General features: G+C 39.8%; 1 protein-coding gene across 1 annotated transcript; it reads left to right on the top strand.

Moving 5' to 3' along the window:
• Positions 1-12,883: 12,883 nt before the first annotated feature.
• adra1ab (adrenoceptor alpha 1Ab) lies at positions 12,884-22,356 on the top strand (the record flags this gene model as incomplete). The annotated part of the gene is made up of 2 exons (XM_080875572.1): positions 12,884-13,799; positions 21,905-22,356. 2 exons carry the CDS (start codon positions 12,884-12,886, stop codon positions 22,354-22,356), a joined length of 1,368 nt encoding a protein of 455 aa, XP_080731698.1.
• Positions 22,357-22,852: the final 496 nt, after the last annotated feature.

Raw genomic sequence — 22,852 nt, forward strand, 5'->3', positions numbered from 1 at the left:
CATGTTGCGAAAGATAGCACAACCACATAGGGTCGGGCAGGTCTGGACAGGTTTTTTTTCCAAACAAAAATGAAATCGTCATTTAAAAATTCTATTTTGTATTTATTTCAGTTATGTTTGTCTAAAATAAAACTGTGTTTGATGATCTGAAACATGTCAATGTGATAAATGTGCAAAAAACAAACGAAAAATCAGGAAGTGGGCAAATACTTTTTCATAGCACTGTAGCTGTTTAGCTGCCAGATGTTCCACTCTGTTATCACAGTTAATTGCTAACTTTGTCTGCCTGATGTTTGGATCTGAGGCAGTAGAAAATAGTGTTCTTGGCCCGCTTGTTAAAAACAGTTGCTGAACCAAACAGTACATGTCTTAAAAACCGAAGCAAATAACTTAAAGGTGTTGAAAAGTAGTTTTTTTTCTTCTCTTTTTGAATGAATGAGGCTCCTGTGAGCAGTATTTAAATTACCCATAAACTCATTATTTCCACTAGTTCAAACTAATTATAATATGAATAAGCATGTGAGGGCTTAACATCAGTTGCAGCCAGTTTTGTATTCATAAAACAACCTTATGTGTGTGAGTGAGATTTTTGGGGGCAAGTAAAGACAGTTGACTTTAAAATATCCGCCCTGTAAAGTTTACAGTGGCATATCTTTTAGATTCACCGACGAACACTGGAAAATGAATCCATGAATCGGGGAGGAGCTGGATATGAGTGTGAATAATCGTACACACAGGAATTTTCGTTAACAGTGACTTTAGTTTTCAACAGGCAACAGCTTCATAACAGAGATTACAACCTGGGCCTTTTACAAAATAAAATAAAAGTAAAATGCGTTGTCCTCAATTATTTAAACTGTCCCTTTAAAAGGTATTTTGTTAGGTTGCAAACTTATCTTTCAGTTGTTCCTCAGAGTTTTATAGAGTCAAGGGTCAGTCAAGTCAAAACACAGATCAGGTGAGGGAATGATCTTTAATCATCTGTCAGTCAGCAACTCATAAGTCTAGAGAACTTTCACGCGTGGTGTATTTATACTCTTTTTGTCTGTCGACTGTTGCCAGTCGGGATGACCTACCAGAAACCAGATCAATCTTTGGCCGTCTGACTGGTTGTGCAGATCTGGATCAATTGGAATCACTGGTCTTTCCTCGTGGAGCTCAAAGCTCAATAAAAGACCTGACTGAGACACGTGGAACACCATTAACTTAGCTGCCACCTCAGCTCTGCCCAACATTCATCTCACTACTGAGATATTAGCCAATAACTTTTGAAACACTTTAAAAACAACTTTTATGAAGCTTTGCTTCAGTAACCGAGGCAGTTTCTGCTGCTAATCAAGATAGCTCTGGGTTTTCTCTTTTTCATTGAGTAACTGGTAACAATACGCCATGTTAACGCACAACTTCCTGTGGATCTTCAAAATAAAAGCTCCTGCCAGGCACAGCAGGAAGTGTAGAACTAAAACACATTTTTTTCACATCATCACTTCTTGCAACAATAAAGTAAAACAAACAAAAGAATGATTCTGTAACTAAACAATCACTTACAAAGCTTGAGCAGTATAAATAATGCAGATTTTTGACACTAAAGAAGAAACCAGATTCTCATCTGATGTGTGGTTTCAGGTCTGGGAAAGTTTCATTAGTAACTGAACAGATCTCATAAGAATTAAAAACAATTTACTTAAATTTTCTCTAAATTTCTTAAATGTCATTAAAGTGCCGTTAGGGTGAACATACTCTGTGATTTTGTCTTTGTAAAATGCTCTCAAAACTAAATATTATCCACCTTTTCCAAACTTAATATATAATTTCCTTTTAATTTTTACATCCTGCAAACTTGTATATACCCATTATTACTTTGCTGGTTATATTAAAAGTTTGAGGGGTTCTGTAAATAGTGACTGCCATGTCTTTTTCTCATTACAAAAAAAAAAAAAAAGATTCATCCAGGATGCTGGTGTTCAGCCAGCGAAGTTGCATTCAAGCAGCAAACTGGATGAACAATTAGGCCCACTAATCTCATGAGGGCAAGCCTTTACCTTCCTATGAATAATTTAGCATTTAACCAACTGAAACTGATAACAACAAAATGTATTTCTCTCTGCCAAGCAGAGGCTGGCGCCGTGTGTGTTTGCATTCCCCTGGCAGTAAAAGGAGTGAGTTTTTTCCTAAAAATGCAATCACTTTAAATGTCTAAAGGTGGCGAATGTGGGAGAACATCAGCTGTGAGAGGGTGCTATGAGCACTACGGTGCAGAAATGGCTCTCCAAGATGTCTGTCTGCCTGAAGATGAGGAACCTGACCTTTAAAGTAAAGGAGTTCAGTATTTCTTCCTTAGCGAGAAATCTCCAGACAGGAGCTGAATACAACAAATATCCAGCTCATAGCAAAAACGACTGACCAGAGAGTAAATGTTTTATCCGTGACAGGGCAGCAAATAATCTTTTCTTTTTAAACAAGCTTGAGATTCCTTTTCCAACAGAAAAAAACCATACCAGTTTGTAGACTAGCTAAACTTCAACAACTGCAGAGATAAAAAAAAAAAAAAAAATGAAACAACAAGAACAAGAAGAAACACTTTTCTGATTGATGTCTAAAGAGCGTCTGGAGCTCTTGAGTCATTCTAAACTTTGAAAAATAAAACTTCAAGTTGACATTTCATGGCAGGAACACAGGATTTGTCAACACAAGTCATAGTCAACATCTGATAGACCTGCATGACATATAAAATAAGTAGTCAGAAAGAGAGCTTAAGAAAAACTTTTCTTCCCAAAAAACTGCCTTGGGCCTTTCATTGTTTACACTTTTCAGATCTTCACACAAAGCACCTTGACACTTTAAAGACATGCAGCCTAAGATCAAGTGTGTTTTCATATATAGTGGCACCTGTGCAGTCATACAATATCGCTTGAGCAAATGCAGATGTTAATATCTTGTCTTAAAAGTGTAGCAAGAACCAGCCTATCAAAGGGTCCAGTTTGGCCCCCCTCTACAAATAGTTTGAACCGCAGTCAAATATTTTCAACTTGTCAATAAAGGTTCAAAGTACAGAGCTGTTCCTGGTAAGATGATGCCAGAATTAGTATGCAGGAGTGAAAAAGTACAAAATGCTTTTCTAGATTAAAGATATAAAGATATTTAAGAGTGAAATAGTCAAATTGTCAGAGTCGCCACTGAAAGCATGAGGCAATACCTGGACCCTACAGACAGGTAGGGTAGTCCAACTCCTCCAGGATGGCACATCAATACATACTATGCCAGAAGGTTTGCTGTGTATCCCAACACAGTCTCAAGAGATTACAGCAGACATGCAGCTACTCTAGGAGAGCTGGACAGTGCCATAGATGGTTCTTAACCCATCAGTGGGACTAGTATCTCCTCCTTTGTGCAAGGAGAAACAGGATGAGCACTGGCGGGACACTAGTGTGAATGTTTCTGACCAAACAATCAGACACAGACTTGCCTCAGACTGAAACTGAGGGTCCCGATGTCCTCTAGTGGGTCCTGTGTTTACTGCTCGGCACCATAGAATACCACGATTGGGAGGTCCACCACTGGTGCCTTGTGCTTTTAACAAATGAGAGCAGGTTTACCCTGAGCACATGTGACAGATATGAATGGGTCTCAGGAAGCTGTGAAGAATATTATACTGCCTGTAGCATTGTTCAGCATGACCAGTTTGGTGGTGGTTTAGTGATGGTCTGGGGAGGCATGTCTATGGAGGAACACATAGACCTCTGTAGGCTAGGCAACAGCACCCTGACTACCATTGGATATCAGGATAAAAATTGCTGAATCCACTGTCACACCCTATGCTGCTGCAGGGGGCCCTGGGTTCCTCCTGCGCCATAACAAAGCTTGGCCCCCTGTGTTAAGAGTATGCAAGCAGTTGTTGGAGAATGAAGAAATTGATACCATTAACTGGGCCCCATACTCACCTGATCTAATTCCATCTCTGGGACATTATGATTGAGTCCAACCAAGGATCAGGATGAACCATATACTGTCCAGAAGCTCAGCGGTGCCCTGGTACAGATCTGGGAGGAGATCCCCTTGTCCTGTTAGAAGCATGCCTCAACACTGTCAGGTAGGTGGGGGCTATACAAACTGCTGAGTCTCATTTTGAGTTGGTCATTTTCATCTCTGTCTAATAATGTGGCATCCGTTAGCAGTGTTGGTCAACTTACTTGAAAAAAGTAATTATTTACTAATTACTGATTACTTCTCCAAGAAAGCAATACTGTTACTTTACTGATTACTTATTTTCAAAAGCAATTAGTTACTTTATTACTTAGTTACTTTTTAAAAACATGACACACAACCTGAACACGTTATAAAGCAATAGACCTTTCAGCCCAATTGGACTTTTATTGTATAATCCATCATATAAAATGTAATCAAATGAAAAAGTCTCTTTTAAAAATAGTTTTATTTGTTTTAATCTTTTAACTTTATGCACATTACATCAAGCAAAAATTAAATCCTATGCAACAGTCTTTAAGTGGAAGAAATTTGTTTAACATGTAAATCTATTTTCTGCATATTCCAGCATATTAAATAAAATATTTTTTTGTGTTTGCACTCACTCTTTCAAAAAGAGGCAAGTAAAACACAGCAAAAATAAATAAAATCAAAGATTCTGTGATTCTTAAATCTATTTTCACCTGTTTAGCAGGAGTGGGGTGGGTGGAGGTTAGGGTGCCACGGACATCGCACGCTCGTACGTCATTGTCATGAGACACTCTCAAAAACAAAATCACAGTTTAGTAACACAGTAACGCCATAACGCTGTGTGCTTACAGGAAAGTAACAGTAATCTAATTACTTTTTTGCAATAGTAATCTCTTACTTTTATCATTACCTGAAAAAAGTAATCGGATAACAGTAACGCATTCCAAGTAACAGTTACAGCCCATATCTGTCCGTTAGTTCCTAACACATTACCCAGTCCATATAAGGATAAATATCTGCCATGTTTATTTGTTTTGTTTTTTTCCTGATTTGTTTTCAAAGTGTTCCTTTATCTCTTTTTGAGCAGTGTATATGATCCATAAACCAAACTGAGTTTGACAATCCTGGTTTAGACGTGTTAAGAAGGTTTTTCAGGAGGGGCCCATATCTTTGTTGCTTTTTTTCACTCAATCATTCAGCCAACATTTTCCAAACACTGTCTGAAACCCTGACTTTGTCAGAAGTTACATGATTATTTATTTATATGCTTTATTATTTTTGCTTTGGTTGAGTCCTTCATTGATTCCCTTATTGATTGTTGATTCGTTTCCTGTATGAAAAAGCTGGAACAAGTTTTCAGCTTTAAAGTAGCTGTTTTATTGTGTTTGTGCCTGAACATAGTGTAGAAACACAGCATTAAATGCTTTCATGTGGCTCAGCTGTGCAAAAGCTCCGCAAGTTCAGTGTAACTGTTATCCACTGAGCAGCTAGAAGGATGGACTGGCCAGGTCTCAGCTGGAACGTTTTCTCGTTTGCATCCCATTATTACAGACAGGTACACACAGCAAATACTTCAGTTTAATTCAACAGTTTCTACACAGAGAATGAGGTAAAGTGATATTGAAGGTCCTGATGGCATCAGCCTTTCTCTTCATCTCTCCCCTGACTGTGTGAATGTATGTGTCAATGAAAACTTATCAGACTCTTTCAGTGGTGGGTGCTGTCTAACCCAGGGCAGGCACACTTGTCTTCCATCTCAAATCAAGGCAGTATTTATACTCAGTCTACATTTGCTTTGTACTTACATGTCTGTCTCCGCCAAGGAAACCTGTTGAAGAGCCTGCAGAAAATACTTTCTTTCTAACCTCCCTGACCCACTCTCATCCTGCCCACAATAACTACTTGCCTGCTCGGAGCATTGGTGCTCAGACTGGCAGAAAAAGAGGAGAAGCTCTGTTTCTCCTCCCAAATAAAGTTATCTGAATATAGCCCCCTGCCCCAGAGACAGAGACAAGCTGTTCGGACTGCTCAAGTTGCCTTTCCTAGTACGGCTCCTGCCTGTGAATGAAATAAGAGACTAATCCAAAGATACTTGCCTGATCAAAATTTCTGTTACCTGCCTGTGATGTCCACTGCTGCATAAGCAATGTAAAAATAAAATGCCCAAAGCTCTTGCAATATTATATAAAATAAACATATCTAAATTTCATTTATAATCATGCATTAAGCTTATGGATCCTATATTGTTCCTTAATAGTTCAAATGAGATATGATTATCATTGTTTATGAAAAATGTTTGTTTACATTCTTTTATTGTTGTCATTCTTTTGTAAAATAACATTTTAATACTTAATAATGGTCTGCTCTGTTTTCATGAAGATTCTGTTTATGAAAACTACTTTTCGACTGTGTCCTGCATTTTGTGTACTACAGCAAAATCTTGACATTGAACTGTTTTGTATTATACTGAGAGATGCTTGTACCAGAAGAGGCTTTATAGCTGGACTCAGTGTCCATGCATTTCATCTGGGTTTGTGTAGGTGAAAAAACCTTTCCATTTTCAGTGTTGTTTAGCTGATTCTCTAGTCATTCCATTAAAGCACATAATTTGTGTCAGCAATGGTCTTTTGAAAGGAAAATTCACTTCTAGTCACATTTTTCCATAACGTTTGCACAGGAAAATCTGCCTCTAACCACGTCTATCTATCTTTAATACTTTAGATGGGTTTTGTATTCCTAAAGACACTCTTTTAACATTTATATATTAAACCCACAGATGGCATCAACACCTCTGCTGAGTGAAACTAATTTTTTGAGAAGATCTGAAACAACTGCAAGCCTAGTTTCATTATTAAAACATGTTGTGCTGTGCTCAGCAAATTTGAAGCTCATTTTAAGCCTGTGCAGAGCCCTGATTTAGTAAAACGAAGTTTGTCATCACACAACCATTAAATAGCTTTATGGTCAATCAAAGTTTTTTAACAGCAGGTTGCAATATTCATCTACTGATTGTTAGTTTCCACATGCAACACAATCTCACAGCAGTACGTGAAATGCTCACAAAATTGAATCTATTATTCATTTCCCTCGATACAACCCCTAACTTTTTCTTTTCTTTTTTTTTACAGGAATATGAGTTATTTATCAGCATGGCCTCTGCTGATCTGTTGCATTGTGTCCTTCAACACAGAGGTTTTGAGGATGGAAAAAGTCCATGTTTGGATGCTGAAGGAATGGCAGAGGCCAAAGTCATTGTTTAAACCCTACAGCAGAACCGTTACTTTTTCACTTAAGTTTTGTTTCAAGTCCATTTTCTTCATTTTAATTTGATGCTCGGTTATATTTAGGCACCTAAACTAATCAGACTGAAGTAAAGTGGGTTTCACTTTGTTCAAGGCTCTGTTTTCTTGGTTAGCTGGGTCTGCACTCGGTGAGCACTCAAAAATATACAGTAACAGGATCATGAAGTATTCTCCCAATTTCTCCTGTAGAATGATGGTCAACTTTGTGTACACAATAAAAGAGACTGAATTTGTGGGACTAATTGACCAGCACTTACGGCATGAGACCAGGTTACGATGTAAATGTTGAGGTGTCCTTTGAAAAAGAGATTTTCAATCTTTTACTTGGACAAATAGTGTAAATAACTGCAGAGCCAAAGAACAGTTAAATCTCTGGAGCTCAACACATTGTAGCTGCTAAAACCACACTCTCTGTTTTTAATTTGGATAACACTAAATGACTAATAAAAGAAGAAGTTCTCATTTTTAAGGCTTTCAACTGCTGTTGTTTTTGGATGAGCTCAATCAGCACAGACCCCACTAATTCCAAACAACAAATCACTTGTTGTCATTGAGCAGGGAACAAGCCATGGAGGTCAGTCTAAGGACAGTGTAAAAAAAACAAAAACAAATGTGTGCTGAAAGCTGCAACGAGCCCATACGCAAGAAAGATCCATACACTAGATCAATACACACAGTGGCAACAGACATATGAGACAACTCTGTCATGTGAAGATGAATGCATCATCCCAGCATTCAGGACAGGATTGTGAAAAAAAAAATCTCTAAGTGAACAGAGCTGCCTATGCCCTCAACAACATCTGAGACACCTGCGGTCAAGCTGCTCAGCCATTGGAGAATCCATAAATAACTCAACCCGAAACAATAATCTGAGAGAAGAAATAGCCTATTTGTCATCCTTGAGGTATTATTGATGCACTGGACCTCTCCTGCCCCCACTAAGGATTCTGCCTCACTACATCTAGTATATCTCTGCAAAGCAAAAGACAAGCACCACCAGGATCAAGCCGGTCCCTTCAGTCTCTGGAGAACCAGAAATCCATCATCTTCTCACTGGCAAAAGTCCTTCACAAATGTTTCAGGCAGCTATAAGAAAAACAAAGTATGCAGACACCTTTATCAAACTTTTGTAAGCTTTTGGCCGGGGGGGGGGGGGGGGGGGGGGGGGGGTCCGCTTCGCCTCTCGGTATAAATTAATGCCGATTTAAACAAACAAAAATTCAAATGTGGACTCGTCACTTCATGAAACCTGTTGCCACTGATGTTCAGTGCAGCCCTTGTGTAACTTGGTTACACAAGTCCTTTTCTCCCTGTTTTATATCCTGGGATATAAAATATAAAATGCAAGTTTTGGCTCTCTGGTAATCACCAGAGCAAGGCTATCTTATGTCTGTTGAACTCTCTTTTCTTTAGCATTTTTCTTAGATCCAGCGAAATAAATATTTAGAAAGCTCAAGACTTTTGCACAGTACTGTAGCGTTTGTACAGCAGCATAGCTATAAGCACAGCGGAATAAGACATATCAAAATAGTCTTTGTTAGGATCACTTTACTTGTTAACAGTAGAAAAATGCAGTAAAAAATAACAGAGTTATAAATCTTGCTTTCTGAAGCCTAATGAACCTTTTGAAACGACGTGTAATCAGTTTCACAGCTCAGTTAGCTCGCTTTTACCGGGCCACACGCACGTGAACGCGGTTACCTGAATAAGCGTTAAATTTAAATTGAACGGCAATTAAAAGGTGTGAGCCGCTCGGTGAGGGGGCGGGGTCTGGGAGGATCAGGTGGGGTAGTCCACTGTGACTTTATTTTTCACCAGAGAGAGCAGGAGGACAGCAGGAGGGAGAGAAGCACTTGACTTTGCTTTCCGTGCTGTCTGCGGCTGACACTGTGACAAATGACATGCTTTCAGAGAAAATTAGCTGAATTCCGGTGAGATCTGCGCACATGGATGAAGGTAAGACTTTCACCCCCTCCCTTCCTTTTTCTTGTCCATACTCCTGCTTACTGTACTTCACAAACTGAGTGGCTTCCAGTCATCAGAATGGATCATTGTGCTTGTTTGTGATTATTTTTAACCATGTGAAGGAGGCGGTTATTGTCTGGCAGGCCACATATAAGCACACTGAGAAAACTGCTTTATTTCCGTTTAGTAATGATAATCCAGGCAACCTTTTAGAGAGTTTATGTTTTCTGTGCATTTAAAATATGTAACGAAGGTTTATTATTAGAAATGAACGCAAATAAAAGGCATGCACAGGCCATATTCATTCAGAATATGTGGAATATTGAAGTGAATATTAATAATGCAAAGAAAATGATGAATGGTTGTAGCTGCATAAGGAACGTGCTTTAAAGCTTAGGAGAATTCAAAGCTTTGGTCCTCAGGGATGTATCTTCCATTAAATGATGACAAACACTAACAAAAATCACTTCTTCAGGTGGATGAAAAGGAGATGCACTCACATTATCCGCCCTGAAAGGCTGTGTATGTTCAAGACTAGTGGAATGTAATGATCGGGGACTGAATTATGAAACCCCCCCCCCAAGAGAATAAATAGCAATTTAGAAACTGACTTCAAATGTGCAGTGATTCATCACGGTAGTGCTCTCTCCTTCAGAGACCTGACACAAGCAGTTATGTTACAGTGTTTGCAGAAATGATATATGAACTCTACCGAGGCATTCACAGGCATCTGAATCAGTCATAAATTCCATTTTTCTTTTATGTGATATGGTGACCTGGAGGAAACATGTTCAAGATAAGCATTTAACATCCTTGATTTTTCTTTTCTCCCTTTTCTCAGAGCTGATGTTCTGGAGAAATATTACATTTCTTTGTTTGTTGGACATAGAACAGATCTAAAGTAATTAGATCTTTGTGCAAATGTGAGCATTTTCTCACTTCATCATAAGTGATTTTTTTCATGTGTCCTTGTGGGAGCTTGTGGTAACAAATTTTCCAAATTAAGTTCATTGAATACACTCTCATCAGTCTGCAAATCATGCACCGAAAAGCAATAAATTAGTTACAGGCAAGCAGGTTGAAAAAAGTGCATCCTTGATGATTAGTGCCTAACAAAATCTAATAAGTCTGTAGGAATGTGTTTGACATGATGCAGAGATGTTTGCACTTTACAAAGTGTAGCAAACTCAATTGCTTTCACGGGACTTCATCTGCTGCATTCACAAAACAATATCAGGACAGTTAATAGTAAGTTGATATTGTCTGTGTTACCCTTGTGATAATGAGACCATCCCATGCTAGGAACTGCTGTTCTGATTTAATATACCCATGGTCAGGCTACATTAAGTCAGTTAATATGCTCACTAATATCCTATCTGTTTAAAAAACAAAACCCTAATTATAATTCCAATTCTAGGTTTAATTGGCTGACTTGTTTCCATTCGGCAAAGGCCGCCCAGCTGGAGGGGGAACAAAAAAGTTTCTTCAAGGACAACATACAATCTTTCCAGGAGCTCTGCTAATGCAATAACCTGAGTGAGCCATCTTTGGATTCAGATGTAAATTAGATTGTAATGATGTTCACTGATAGCTTTTAATCAAATCTTATCTGCAGAGAATGATGGACGTGTGCAGTCTCAGTCTTTGTTTTTGCTTGCTGCTGGACAACTGAAGGAAAATGCCCTTGGGGGCTGAGGCTGTGGTTATTGCTGTCTATTAATCTCTACAATATTTTCGTGGTTTATTAAATGGAAAAAGGATATTCGACTGGCAATAATATAAAATTGAGAGATGCAGAAAGTCCTTTTACTAGATATAATCAAATGAATATGAATGCTCCCAAAACAATGATTAAAGTATTCTTTTTCTCGTTGTTATTATTATTGATACATGCTTTACATTATCAGCTAACATCAAGACAACTGTGTGGCCTTGAGGCACACAAAACATTGTGCGTGGTTGTAGGAGTACTGCATCACATTGTAGATATTGGTAATCTTGTTTCACCTATGTAGAATTGCAACTGCTGCCTCAGGTCAATGTAAATATGTTTGACATCCTTCCATAGTAACACTGGTGGGCTGAGGAAAACAAAACAAAAAAAAGCAATCTCTCCGTGCAGGCGCGACACCACACTGAGAAATCTTATTACAACCAAAAATGTTAAGATATGACCAAGATATGTTTTCACCACCTATCAATTCCCCCTCCGGCCACTGATGTGGAAATCCCAGCATCAAGTGTTTATTTGGGTGAATTTCGTTCCGCCTGGCAGTGGGACGTGCGGCGAGTGAAATCCTTTGATCCCGCACGAACATGTGACAAGCATGACTCTTCTCTCTGAAGGCTTTATCACGGCCACTTTCTTTTATTCTATGCTTCGCTGGTGCTTATCGCGCTCAGTGACATCCCTGATCTAAAACACGCTCACTGCGAGTGGTACTGAGCGGGACTATCGATGGCTGAAGCCTTCACTGGGGTAATATAGTGCCCTCCTCAAGGTTCAATTCTTGGCTTGTCATCTGGTAGATGAGTTAAAACCCTGATTAATGACACAAGACCTCTGAGGGAGGGACTTTAAAAAATGATCTCTGTCTTAATTTATCTTTAAGCTCTCTGAATGTTTGGCTGGATTTCTCATGATGCCACAAATGATTCCCACCCCCCAAGGATAATATTCCTGCTGTGTTGTCCTTGTGTTTGCCTCTTTCTTAATGGATGATATCTTGTTTCTTTATATTTTCTTTTCTATTATAATCCTTACCACAGTTACTTTTCAAGAACACCGCCTGTGTAAAGACATGTTTAGCTTTAATCAGTCTGACAGCTTAAATGAAGGTTAAACAAATATCAGGTATAAATAATGGGATGTTTTAATCTTACCAGTATTTTCTTGCAGAGCCAACAAAACAAGAAAACCGCACTGGGGGGGGGGGGGGGGGGGATTTTTGTTTTGGTTTTTTTTGAATGAAAAAGAAAACTGGGAATGCTGGGCTCAGGAGCATACTCTCTTTTCTCTACTGCAGCTGTAATAAAGGGAGAAGAATTTGCACACAAAGAGGCTGAAAGAGGCCATTAAATGATGTTTTTACCCTTTAATCATGGCCGGGTGATTATACTTTACAATTTTACATTTAATGTGCTCTGTCTTGCATCCTCTGTTTTGATTTGCTCCTACGCTGTCAGAGAAAGAATAGCACTTAAAGCAGTAATGAGCTCGTTTTGGGTATTTATAAAAGTCTAGGATTATGAATGTGTTGATAAATTTCCTTTATCTCTTTTCTTGTTTTAACAGGTAAAGCCTTTTCGTTATGGCAAGACATGACACCCCAAATCCATCTGTGACTGCCACTTGAGCATTTGTCATTTTTATTAAGCTTTTCCAGACTAAATATGGCAAACTGTGGCAGTGTTACTCTTCCAGCATAAGACGTTCTGCCAAGCAACCCTGGCCACATGATCACTGGAGTGCTGGCAAGAGCCACTGTACCTACAAATTAACTGGAAGAGCAGTTTATGCAGCTGTAAAAGCTTTTATCCTCTGCGCTGGGAGGAGCGGAAGACGGCAGAGGGTTGGAGCTGAAGTAATTAAAGAACAGATGTGGCATGAGTGTCATCAATTTGCAAGACACTTTACATCTTAATGCAACCAGCAGATTACAATGTTTCCTGCAGAGAACATGAGTGTTTATTCTGCAGCAGGTCTTTGTCCAAACTGCAGCTCCTCCGCCCACCCAGAGGTGGATGTAGCCAAGGCAGTCGTCCTGGGGATGGTGCTGGTGGTCTTTGTAGTGTTTGGGGTCCTCGGAAACATCTTGGTCATCCTGTCTGTGCTGTTCCACCACCACTGGCGCTCTGTGACACATTACTTCATTGCCAACCTGGCAGCAGCAGACCTGCTGCTCAGCTCTGCTGTCCTGCCCTTCTCCGCCACCTCAGAGGCTCTCGGCAGGTGGGTGTTTGGCCGGTCCTTCTGCAGCGTATGGGCCGCCCTGGATGTCCTCTGCTGCACTGCCTCTATCCTCAGCCTGTGTGTGATTTCTATTGACCGCTACCTGGCTGTCAGCTACCCCCTGCGTTACCCCGCTATAGCTACCGGACGGCGAGGCCTGACCGCGGTGGCTGCTCTCTGGGGACTCTCAGCAGCTATATCTGTTGGCCCTCTATTCGGCTGGAAAGAGCCCGACCCAGAGGACGAGACAGTGTGCCGAATTACAGAGGAGCCTGGCTACGCCTTGTTCTCAGCCTTAGGATCTTTCTATATACCACTGGTCATCATCCTGGCCATGTACTGTCGTGTATATACCGTGGCGAAGAGAGAGACCAAAACCCTGAGGAAAGGGAGGAAAGGAAAGGGGGTAGAGATGGAGGGGGTGATGCTGAGGATACACAGAGGGAACGCTGCTCAGATAGGGAAGCAGGAGGGTGACGAGGGGACCGCAATGCATAAACGCTCCTCCTTTTCCCTACCAAGGCTGCTGAAGTTCTCAAGAGAAGAAAAAGCAGCCAAGACTCTTGGCATTGTCGTTGGATGCTTTATTATGTGCTGGCTGCCTTTTTTCCTGGTTTTGCCCATCGGTAGGTACCTTCTTACCTCCTCTGCACTGAAGCTGACAAAGCCTCACTTTGTAACACTCGTGTTCTTCTTTAGGTTCAAGGCACACACCTAAGCATCTGCTATTCTCAAAGAGAAATTCATCTTTTGTTGCATACTGAAGGACATTTACTGCTGTTTTAGCTACTAAAAATGTTCCATATAGCATCAAAAAGTTGGAGAGCAGAAAATAGTTATTTATCAATATATATACACAAGAGAAAACATGGTATTTTGAAATGAAAAAAATACACAAATATTTATATAATATTATCACGGCATTTTCAACCTCACTGAAGGTTAAAAATGCAGATGAGTTGAAATTGTCTTTGTAAAACAAGTTTTGTATGGATGTACCTGTGTCAGATGGCTGGGTGGTGAAAACACAAAGAAAGAGCCTTGAAAATGTTCAACAGTCTGTGTTCTTTTTCTTTGCTGCTAAAGGTTTTAGTACAACAAAGAAAAAAGAAATCAGACTAAAGATAAAATAATCGAACTGGAGAAAACTTCATTACAGCAGTGGTTATGCTAAATGGGGATGCACACCATTTAGTATTTGGGTACAGCCACTGCAGCATGCGGCTTCATAACCCCTCCCACTTCAATAAATAACACTTTAGCAGTATCCACCTATTACCCAGAAGATAGTTAACCCTAGAATAGACTAGTAAATGTAGCAATAGAATGAAACCTACTCCTATATGCCACACTTGTAACGTTGGTTTAAGGCAGGTTTAAAGAAGAGGAAAAATATAGTATAACTTGTTTTGGAGAATCTAAAGTCTGCTTATCATTAATTATTTTTGGAATTAATTTGCTTGTAATAGAGTTACACCTCAGTTCCCTTAGTCTGACAGTAAGTGCATTACTTTTTTTTTTTTTTTTGATTGGCAGGTTTCTTGGAATATTTTGATTGCAAAGATAATGAAAAACTTGACATTTCCAAGCAGGAGACTTAATGTGATTCAAACAATGTTGATTTTTTTTTTCCTTTTAGAAGACTATAACTGTAATTTTAGCATTTTCACAGAAGCCCCATTGAATGGAAAAGATCTGTCAAGCATGAATTATTCTGCTGGTGTCCATCTGTAGATATGGGCTGAGGATAATGTGAAGAAGCTCAATAAAAGGTGAATGTCCATTCAGTCAGATATCCTCAGCTTTATGTGTAAGAAATTTTTCCTACATTCTCGTCAATGATGGTGACAGCAGTGATGCTATCACAGATGTAAGAGAGGACAGAGACCAACCGTTGTGAGGCTCTATCTAGAAATCTTAATTGCTTCTGAAATAACTCTTACAGCTTGACTGAGATAAGTGATCGTTGGAGTGGACCGGCATGTTTTTAAGAATACCAGTCAGTCAGTATTTACCTCCCAGGTCACAGATGGTGAGATTCACGCTGAAAAATCTATTTGGTTACATAAATACTAATCTTATTGAAGGCGGAACCCAGCTACGATAAGAGACGTAGGAGACGTGGATGAAACACATCATCTGGACAAATAATATACGTGTTATCGTTTTCAGTTTTTTCTTTGCAGTGTGTACTTTCATAACTATCCATATAACAGACACAAGGTATAATCCAAGTGCAAACAAAAGGCCTTTTATTCTAAAGACTAGATGTTCATGTCTCGGTTTAGTCAACAATCAAGTCTTTATATACTGGGATTAACACATCACAATAACTGTACCCCAGTTATCATAATATGACAAAACAATACCAAGCCAAGGTCAACTACCGTAGTTAGTTTTTCCATGTTGATAGAGATGATATCAAAGATTTACTATTTTCACTGCCCTTATTTTCCAACTTTTATGATCATTTCTATGCCATTGTTGTTTAACACAGGGCTCTAGACTAACTTTTTGACATGGGCGCACCGGTACGCCTAACTTTAAAAACTTGGGCGTACCGGCACAAAAGTTAGGCGCACTCAAATTTTTCAACCGCATCGCTTAACACCGCAGTTTTACATGTGCACTTTCTTTGGGGGGGGGGGAGTCCATACAGACAATATTAATTTCTAAATTATTAACTAACAAACTTGTGCTTAAAGTGCTTTGTCAATATTGTAGAAAATGTTAAACTTAATCATCATCTTGGCCTCCTCTGACGACCTGTTTGCTGCTGTCTGCTGCTGAAAGGCCGTGGGGAGAGGGGACACTTGGGCAGTGCATTTATTGCAGCATATAATGTGTTTTCTGGATACACTGTGCTTTTTCAGCATTCAAAGGTTGATGACACCGTGTCAGAGCACTGGCTATGAATTTCAGGCAGATCAGGCCTTAACAAAAAAGTTGTCAATAGTTCTTTTCATCTTTTCTTATTACCCACAGCTACATCCACTTCTCTCAGGCCTAGGCTGCTCACTAGGGCTGGGTATCATCACTGATTTCTATAATCCATTCAATTCCGGTTCTCAAAGTCCTGGGGCCCGTTCTTCGTACGTCGCTTACTACATCCAAGATCAAATGACACATCCAAGATCAAATCATCGCGCTAACCGTGAGCTCGCTAATCCGGTTCCCCAAACACACCTGCTGTTGACGATTAGTACAGCTGGACGCAGTAATGTGACATCACTGGGTGTCATAAAAGGGGCTACGCATCGATAGTAGAAACATTGATCGGCAACCCTCTGATTGGTCGGCGAAAATGTCGAAGGAGCGCGCTCGGCTCGGTATTTTTCGGCAGCAGAGCAAGAACTCCTGAGTGAGGGATTTCAGGAGTTTCAGAGTTTAATCAGAACGCAAGGGAACACTGCAAAGGCTGCAAAAGCAAGGAGCGAGGGCTGGCAGGAAGTTGCTGACAAATTAAACTCGTAAGTAATTTAATAATAATAATAATAATATATTGGATTTATATAGCGCTTTTCAAGGCACCCAAAGCGCTTTACAATGCCACTATTCATTCACTCTCACATTCACACACTGGTGGAGGCAGCTACGGTTGTAGCCACAGCTGCCCTGGGGCAGACTGACAGAAGCGAGGCTGCCATATTGCGCCATCGGCCCCTCTGGCCAACACCAGTAGGCGGTAGGGTAGATTTATTATATTACACTATATTATCCAATATTATATTACATTATATTATATTGTTATATTATATCCTCTTTCACATTAGAGCCACAACAGGACCCACTAGAACATGGGAACAAGTAAAAGTGAAATATAAGAATATTCTACAGAATGGTAATATTTATCACTTATATTGCTTTTCGTCTCTTGGAAAGAGACCCTGGAATAATCTGTTTGTTTGTTTATAACAGCAACCAAGAAAAGGGCAGAGCACAAAAAGACAGGTGGTGGTCCTGCACCCCCTCGTCAACAAGTTGGTTAAGTAAATAATATCCTCACGGGAAAATCGATATCTCTCAATGAGCACACTGTCGCGCTGACCTAAAGGATCCTGTCTGTCCCGCAATATATGCTGAATTCTGAGGACTCTCCTTATCAATCTTGCACCTTCCGCAATGGGTTGCTCGCGTAAACGGACAGGACATGGCTGCGACAGACTTCCCAAATCCACCTTCACTTTTATAGCCGTGGTCTCTCATCTTGATTACACGAAGTAATTTACAATTACTACTCTGAAATATGAATTACATCTGTAATAATCACATACATGTAATAGAATGTTAATAGTACATTTCCCTTTTTTAGGAAATGACCTGTATGTATCTGTGTGACATCAATAAAAGGATCAAGTGCTGCATTATCTTCAGTTACATTGATGTTATTTATTTATCGCTGTTGCTTTCGTATAAATGAAGCGGACATACCTGCGTGGCCGCGATCTAATCCTGTTTACATAAAGTAAACCTGCTCCCGAGCAGGTTTACGCTTACGGCTCTGTTGCTATGACAGCAAGTCCCGGATGAGCTTCGGGGAACCGACTGATCCAGGATCACGCGAAATCGTCAACAATCTAATCCAGCTAACCTACTTAGCGAGGTACGAAGAACGGGCCCCTGATTTGATTCAATTTAGCCTCAGACAGTCAGAAATATTATAATTCTGATCATTTATCAGTACTGACTTCATCAGAATTGTGAACATCACAGCAGATGCCTTTGTGTGAAAGTAACTGAGAATAAAACACAGGAAAACATGAAGGAGATTTTCCTGGTCTGGCTTTTTATAGCAGATAACCTTAAAAATATTCTGCAATTTTGCATAATTTTAAGAAGTTTAAATTTCTTCAGTATTGAACAGCAGAAATTAGGCTTTCTTGTCCGAGGTCATTTAAGTGAAAAAAGAAAAAGCGCTGTAAACAATGGTAGACTGGTGGGTAATAAGCGAATGAATAATGCAGAAAACAGATTTGAGACGGGAAACTGTTCCTGAAGTACAGAGAGAGAGAGAGCTGTGCAGGAAGTGTGATTTTTATTGTGGTGGAAGCAAAACAGCAAAAGTCAGAGGGAATTCATGACGACATTGATCAAATGTGAAGCGCAGTTTGCTGCTTCTTTTGCTGCTGGCTCGGCGAATTTTGGTTGGAGAGAGACAAAACCTGCAGCTCAGAATCAGCGCAAAAAGACGTAAACACAGAGCGGACCCGACACATCAGAATCGCTAAGCTCCGACAGCGTGTCCGTGTTCGGGCCGTCGGGTGAGAAAGACGAGAAAGACGAAGCTGATTCTGATGTGTTGGGTCCGCTCTGTGTTTAGGTCTTTGTGTGGAATCCGTTAATGAATTGATATCGCTTTATTCAAGCTACTCACCTCTCTCTTCCACCTGCACTTTCAACTGGACCACGGCCAATCAGAGAGGTCCCGCCCCTGACTACCTCTGATTGGTTTAGTCCACGATAGGGGCATAATGTGTGTCTGTTGTTGACCACACGGAGAGTTGCAGAGATTTTTTTTTTGTTACCGGATCATCTGGTCGCACAGGTGCGACCAAATATTTATTTTTAGAGTGCCGCACTCTAGGGCCCTGTAACATTAATGTTGAAACATTTAGTCAGTAGGCCTTTTCTCACAAAAGCAAATGATCAATAATAAATAATGATGGCTGAGTTCCATTCACCTGTTTTCTTTTCAGGCACTTGCTATTATGGCTTACTGGTGTTCGAAAATAGAGCTATTAATGTTAGTACGAACACGTGTGCTCCTGCAGTGACTGTCTGTTATGTTAAATGTCTGTTAGGAAATAACAGCTATTAATGAGTCATTTGTTTCTCAAAGCTAATAAACTGTGACAGATTTTTGCACAGTGCTATTGCCCATCTGCTTATAATAGGGGGAACGTAACATTAAAGGGCTCTGCACTATTGGATTAAACAAACAAAAAAAGACCATAAAACTGTGATGGGCAGCTTTAACAGCTGCAACTGATGTTGTTTTTATCTTGTGTAAGTGCATGCATGCATGCCAACATGGCAAAATGTGATCCCCGTGACACTTGCTGCAGTGGGAACTACCACAAATACTTTGGCAGGTGTTAAAATCTCTTTGGAGTTTGTCTGTGTGGTAGTGTGGTAACCCTGCAAGGTGTCAATTCAGGTCCACTGAAGTTATGACAGTCATTTTCAGGGGGACAGTAGGAATTTTCATGGTGGCTCTTTCACATTTGCCAATATATTACCTTTAGATACAATAGCAACAGTCTTTTGGGAACGGCAATCTGTGCATCACAGTCCCACTCCAATGCAATAATTAAGTCTGCATAAAAAGCAGCTGAATCATCATATTATAAAGATCACATGCATATTTATCGCATCCTTGAACGGTGTGCTAATCTTAACAAAACTTTGCACATCATCAAACATACAGCGATTATTAATATCTATACTGCATGTTTTTCAAAAACATTTGTTACAGCTCTTTTAATTTTCATATATATTATGTTCATTTCATGTTATGTTTTATATTTACGTTTGTGTCACGTTTATTGTACACGGTCCATAAAATTTGTATCCAGGTTTGAATTTTGTTCGAGTCACTGCTAAATACAACGTGAAAAAATGTAAAAGTACCCATAGTTTGCATAAAATTGGTTGGTGTTTTGGTCTATGAAAACAACGTCAAGCAAGCTCTTTCTCCTTCTCTACTCTGCCTTGATTCTACTGGCCAAGTTTCTTTAAAGGAACATCAAGAAATTCAATTATAAGCAACAACACAGACCAAATAAAGCACCATATTGGAGCAGAAAAGGCTTCAGCTGTGAGCTGAAATGGAAAGAAGCAAACTACTACTCCCTCCCCAATGAAAGCTATTATAGATAATAACTAGCATGAGGCTTAATGGGCTGTAATGCCAGGAGGCATCCTCAGTCACCCTGTACCCACCTGAGGCAGCCAGTCACAGGAGGATAGTTATGCATTTCAACTGAGACGGTCCGTCAAGGCACAGTGTTCATTCAAGCTCTGAGATTCACAGACTGAGGGTTTGAAAAACCACAAGTATATTTTTTATTTATTTTGAATTGTCCTGAGCCCCTCAGATCAAATGCTTGGTTTTTTTTTCTAAACCATTTGGTCACCAGCCTTTCACAGCAGCTGCTTCAATAGCAACTATAAGGGCACTCGGGGAGCATTCACCTTTGCTAAGGCCAATAGTCGGATTTTTTGTAATACAAACATACATCATACAAACACAAAGGTCAGAGTGATACAACACCAGAGGGGCAACATCAAATATAAACTTGCACGTTCACATTATGACAGCTGCTTTCCTTTTCCAGCCCAGTCTGTGTAACAGGTACATTAGAATTTTTACAATTAAAGCTGAAAAATTACATGAACACTGTGAGAGAAACCAAGATGTTTCCCAAAACTTAACAGATTAGTTTTGGTTTCTAAACCTGAATGATGCCTGATTGCAACCAAAAGTTATGTCGATGTCAAGTAAATTTGATTTGGCCACATTCCATGAAATGTAACCATTTAAACTGTATTTCTCTAATAAAAACACATGGTAAATTAACATGTAATTGAAATGCTCAAAGTCAGTGTTCTGGGCATAAATATTTACTCTCTAGACTCTTTGGCCAGAAGTTTCTAGAACACTTGGTTTCAAAGCTACATCTATAAAAAAGAAACTGTGGACCCAAAGCACACAAATCACAGATGCCTCGTTACTGCTAAGTTAATAACTGGAATTTAACACAACAAAACTCAAGCAAAAGCTTTGTGGACAGGGTGTACCACACAGCAAACCGCAGTATTTGTCAGATAAGTTCGTTTAAAAAATGCTCCAAAAGGCACCAGCAGTACAAATAGGGTCAAGGTTTAATGATTCAGCTACATCGAGGTAAGGCCTAACATCCACGCTCCTAAATTAAGGTATTAACAAAATCCAATAATAGAGTAATGTGCTCTGAAGTTTGATGTTTTTAAAATGGGATTCTGTGGGGATTGATTTGCTCTTGGAGCCAGCCTCAAGTGGCCACTGCAATTTTTGGTAAATTGGCATTGGCTTCATTTTTGAGCTCCAGAACTTGGCCTAAATATAACTGAGAGAAAAACATAGCACCACACAACAAAATGAAACTAAAAAGCAACTTAAAATAATATAAATAAATGGTATAATAAATGTAAGCCTTAAAGGAGCAGGTAAAGAATGAATCTACTCTGCAGGATTACACCGCTGTAATGTATGCTCCCCTCATGCATGCTAATTTTTTCAGTCACCCGATGTTGGCAAATGCCAGAATAAATTAATAGGGAAAAAAGCCTAACCATTTCACAGATTTACTGCCTTTTTAGTGCCAGTACAGTTATTACACTTGCCCTTTTTCTTCCAAGATGCCATTTTAAATTATTCATTATTTGTTTTTTGTTTTTTTGTTAAGGGACGAGTCAAGATCATCCACTTGGGAAATGTTTTATTTATAAAGCTGGAAATGTGCGGGGACGTTGTCATGCTGACAAATAAAAATATCTGTTTCCAGAAAGTTGTAATTATACAAAAACATGAATAAATTGAAACCACGTGAAATTAGAGAATGGTTTAATCTTGTCAGATCCATGGGCTTTCGATATCTGCCTTTATCTAGGACCTTGAGGTATTATTGCTCTCATTGGTGTGCTTTTTTATTCATTTTCTGATTTGAGGTTCTTTCTGCATCTTTGCTAGGATCCATCTTCCCATCCTGTAAGCCTCCTGAAACCATCTTTAAAATAACCTTCTGGCTGGGTTACCTCAACAGCTGCATTAACCCCATTATCTACCCGTGCTTTAGCCAGGAGTTCAAGAAAGCCTTCCACAGCGTGCTGCGTGGCCAGTGCCTGAGAACTGCTGTGCCGACTACTTCTCAAACCCTAGGACACATCACCACCCACTCCTCCGACCCAGGCCCAGTGCAAGAACCTGTCACCCTTTCTTCACTGACTTGCTGTAGAGTGCTGTCGACCTCATCCTCATCTGCTGATGGTGTAGACCAATCTCAGAGTGCACAAGGCCAGAGTAAGAGTCTTCTGAAGGCATGGTGTTTCTCAGCAAGTCAAACTCCAGTGCCAGAGAAGGCCTCCAACAGATCTGCTAAGGTCTTACACCTTTCCCTCGGCATTACAGGAGAGGCTGTTTGACAGCTTTCACTTCGACATCTATGTAAAACTTTTACATATAATTATATTTCACAGAGACATTAGAGTGCAGGTCTAGCCAATAATGGCTTGAGCTTTTGATGGTGCCTCGTCGCATGACACGTCATTTGGAGAGCTAGTAAGTAATACTTGTATTCTCACAACAGCCACTACTGAGCTTCACTTGAACGGGGCATTAAATGTCAAAATTTTCGAGAGGAGCTTTTCAGCTGCCAGCAAGTAGGAGCCTGTGACTGTCCAGCAAGTGAATTTTGGAACAGATGCAAAGCTCTTTTGGTTTGAGAATGCAAGTTAAAAGCCCTTTTGGCAAGTGTCTAGGATAGAAAGTATAACCATCCCTGAATGCCAAGGAATAAACGAGATAACAGAAACTTATAGAAACGCTATTGTAAGAGAACTCTGGAGACATGATATTTTTTGAATATTAGTGGTATTTCTTCAGATTGCACAAAAACCCTTAAGGGTGAGATACTCAAAA

This window comes from Rhamphochromis sp. 'chilingali' (genome assembly GCF_963969265.1).
Source record: "Rhamphochromis sp. 'chilingali' genome assembly, chromosome: 2".
In the NCBI taxonomy this organism is placed as follows: domain Eukaryota; kingdom Metazoa; phylum Chordata; class Actinopteri; order Cichliformes; family Cichlidae; genus Rhamphochromis; species Rhamphochromis sp. 'chilingali'.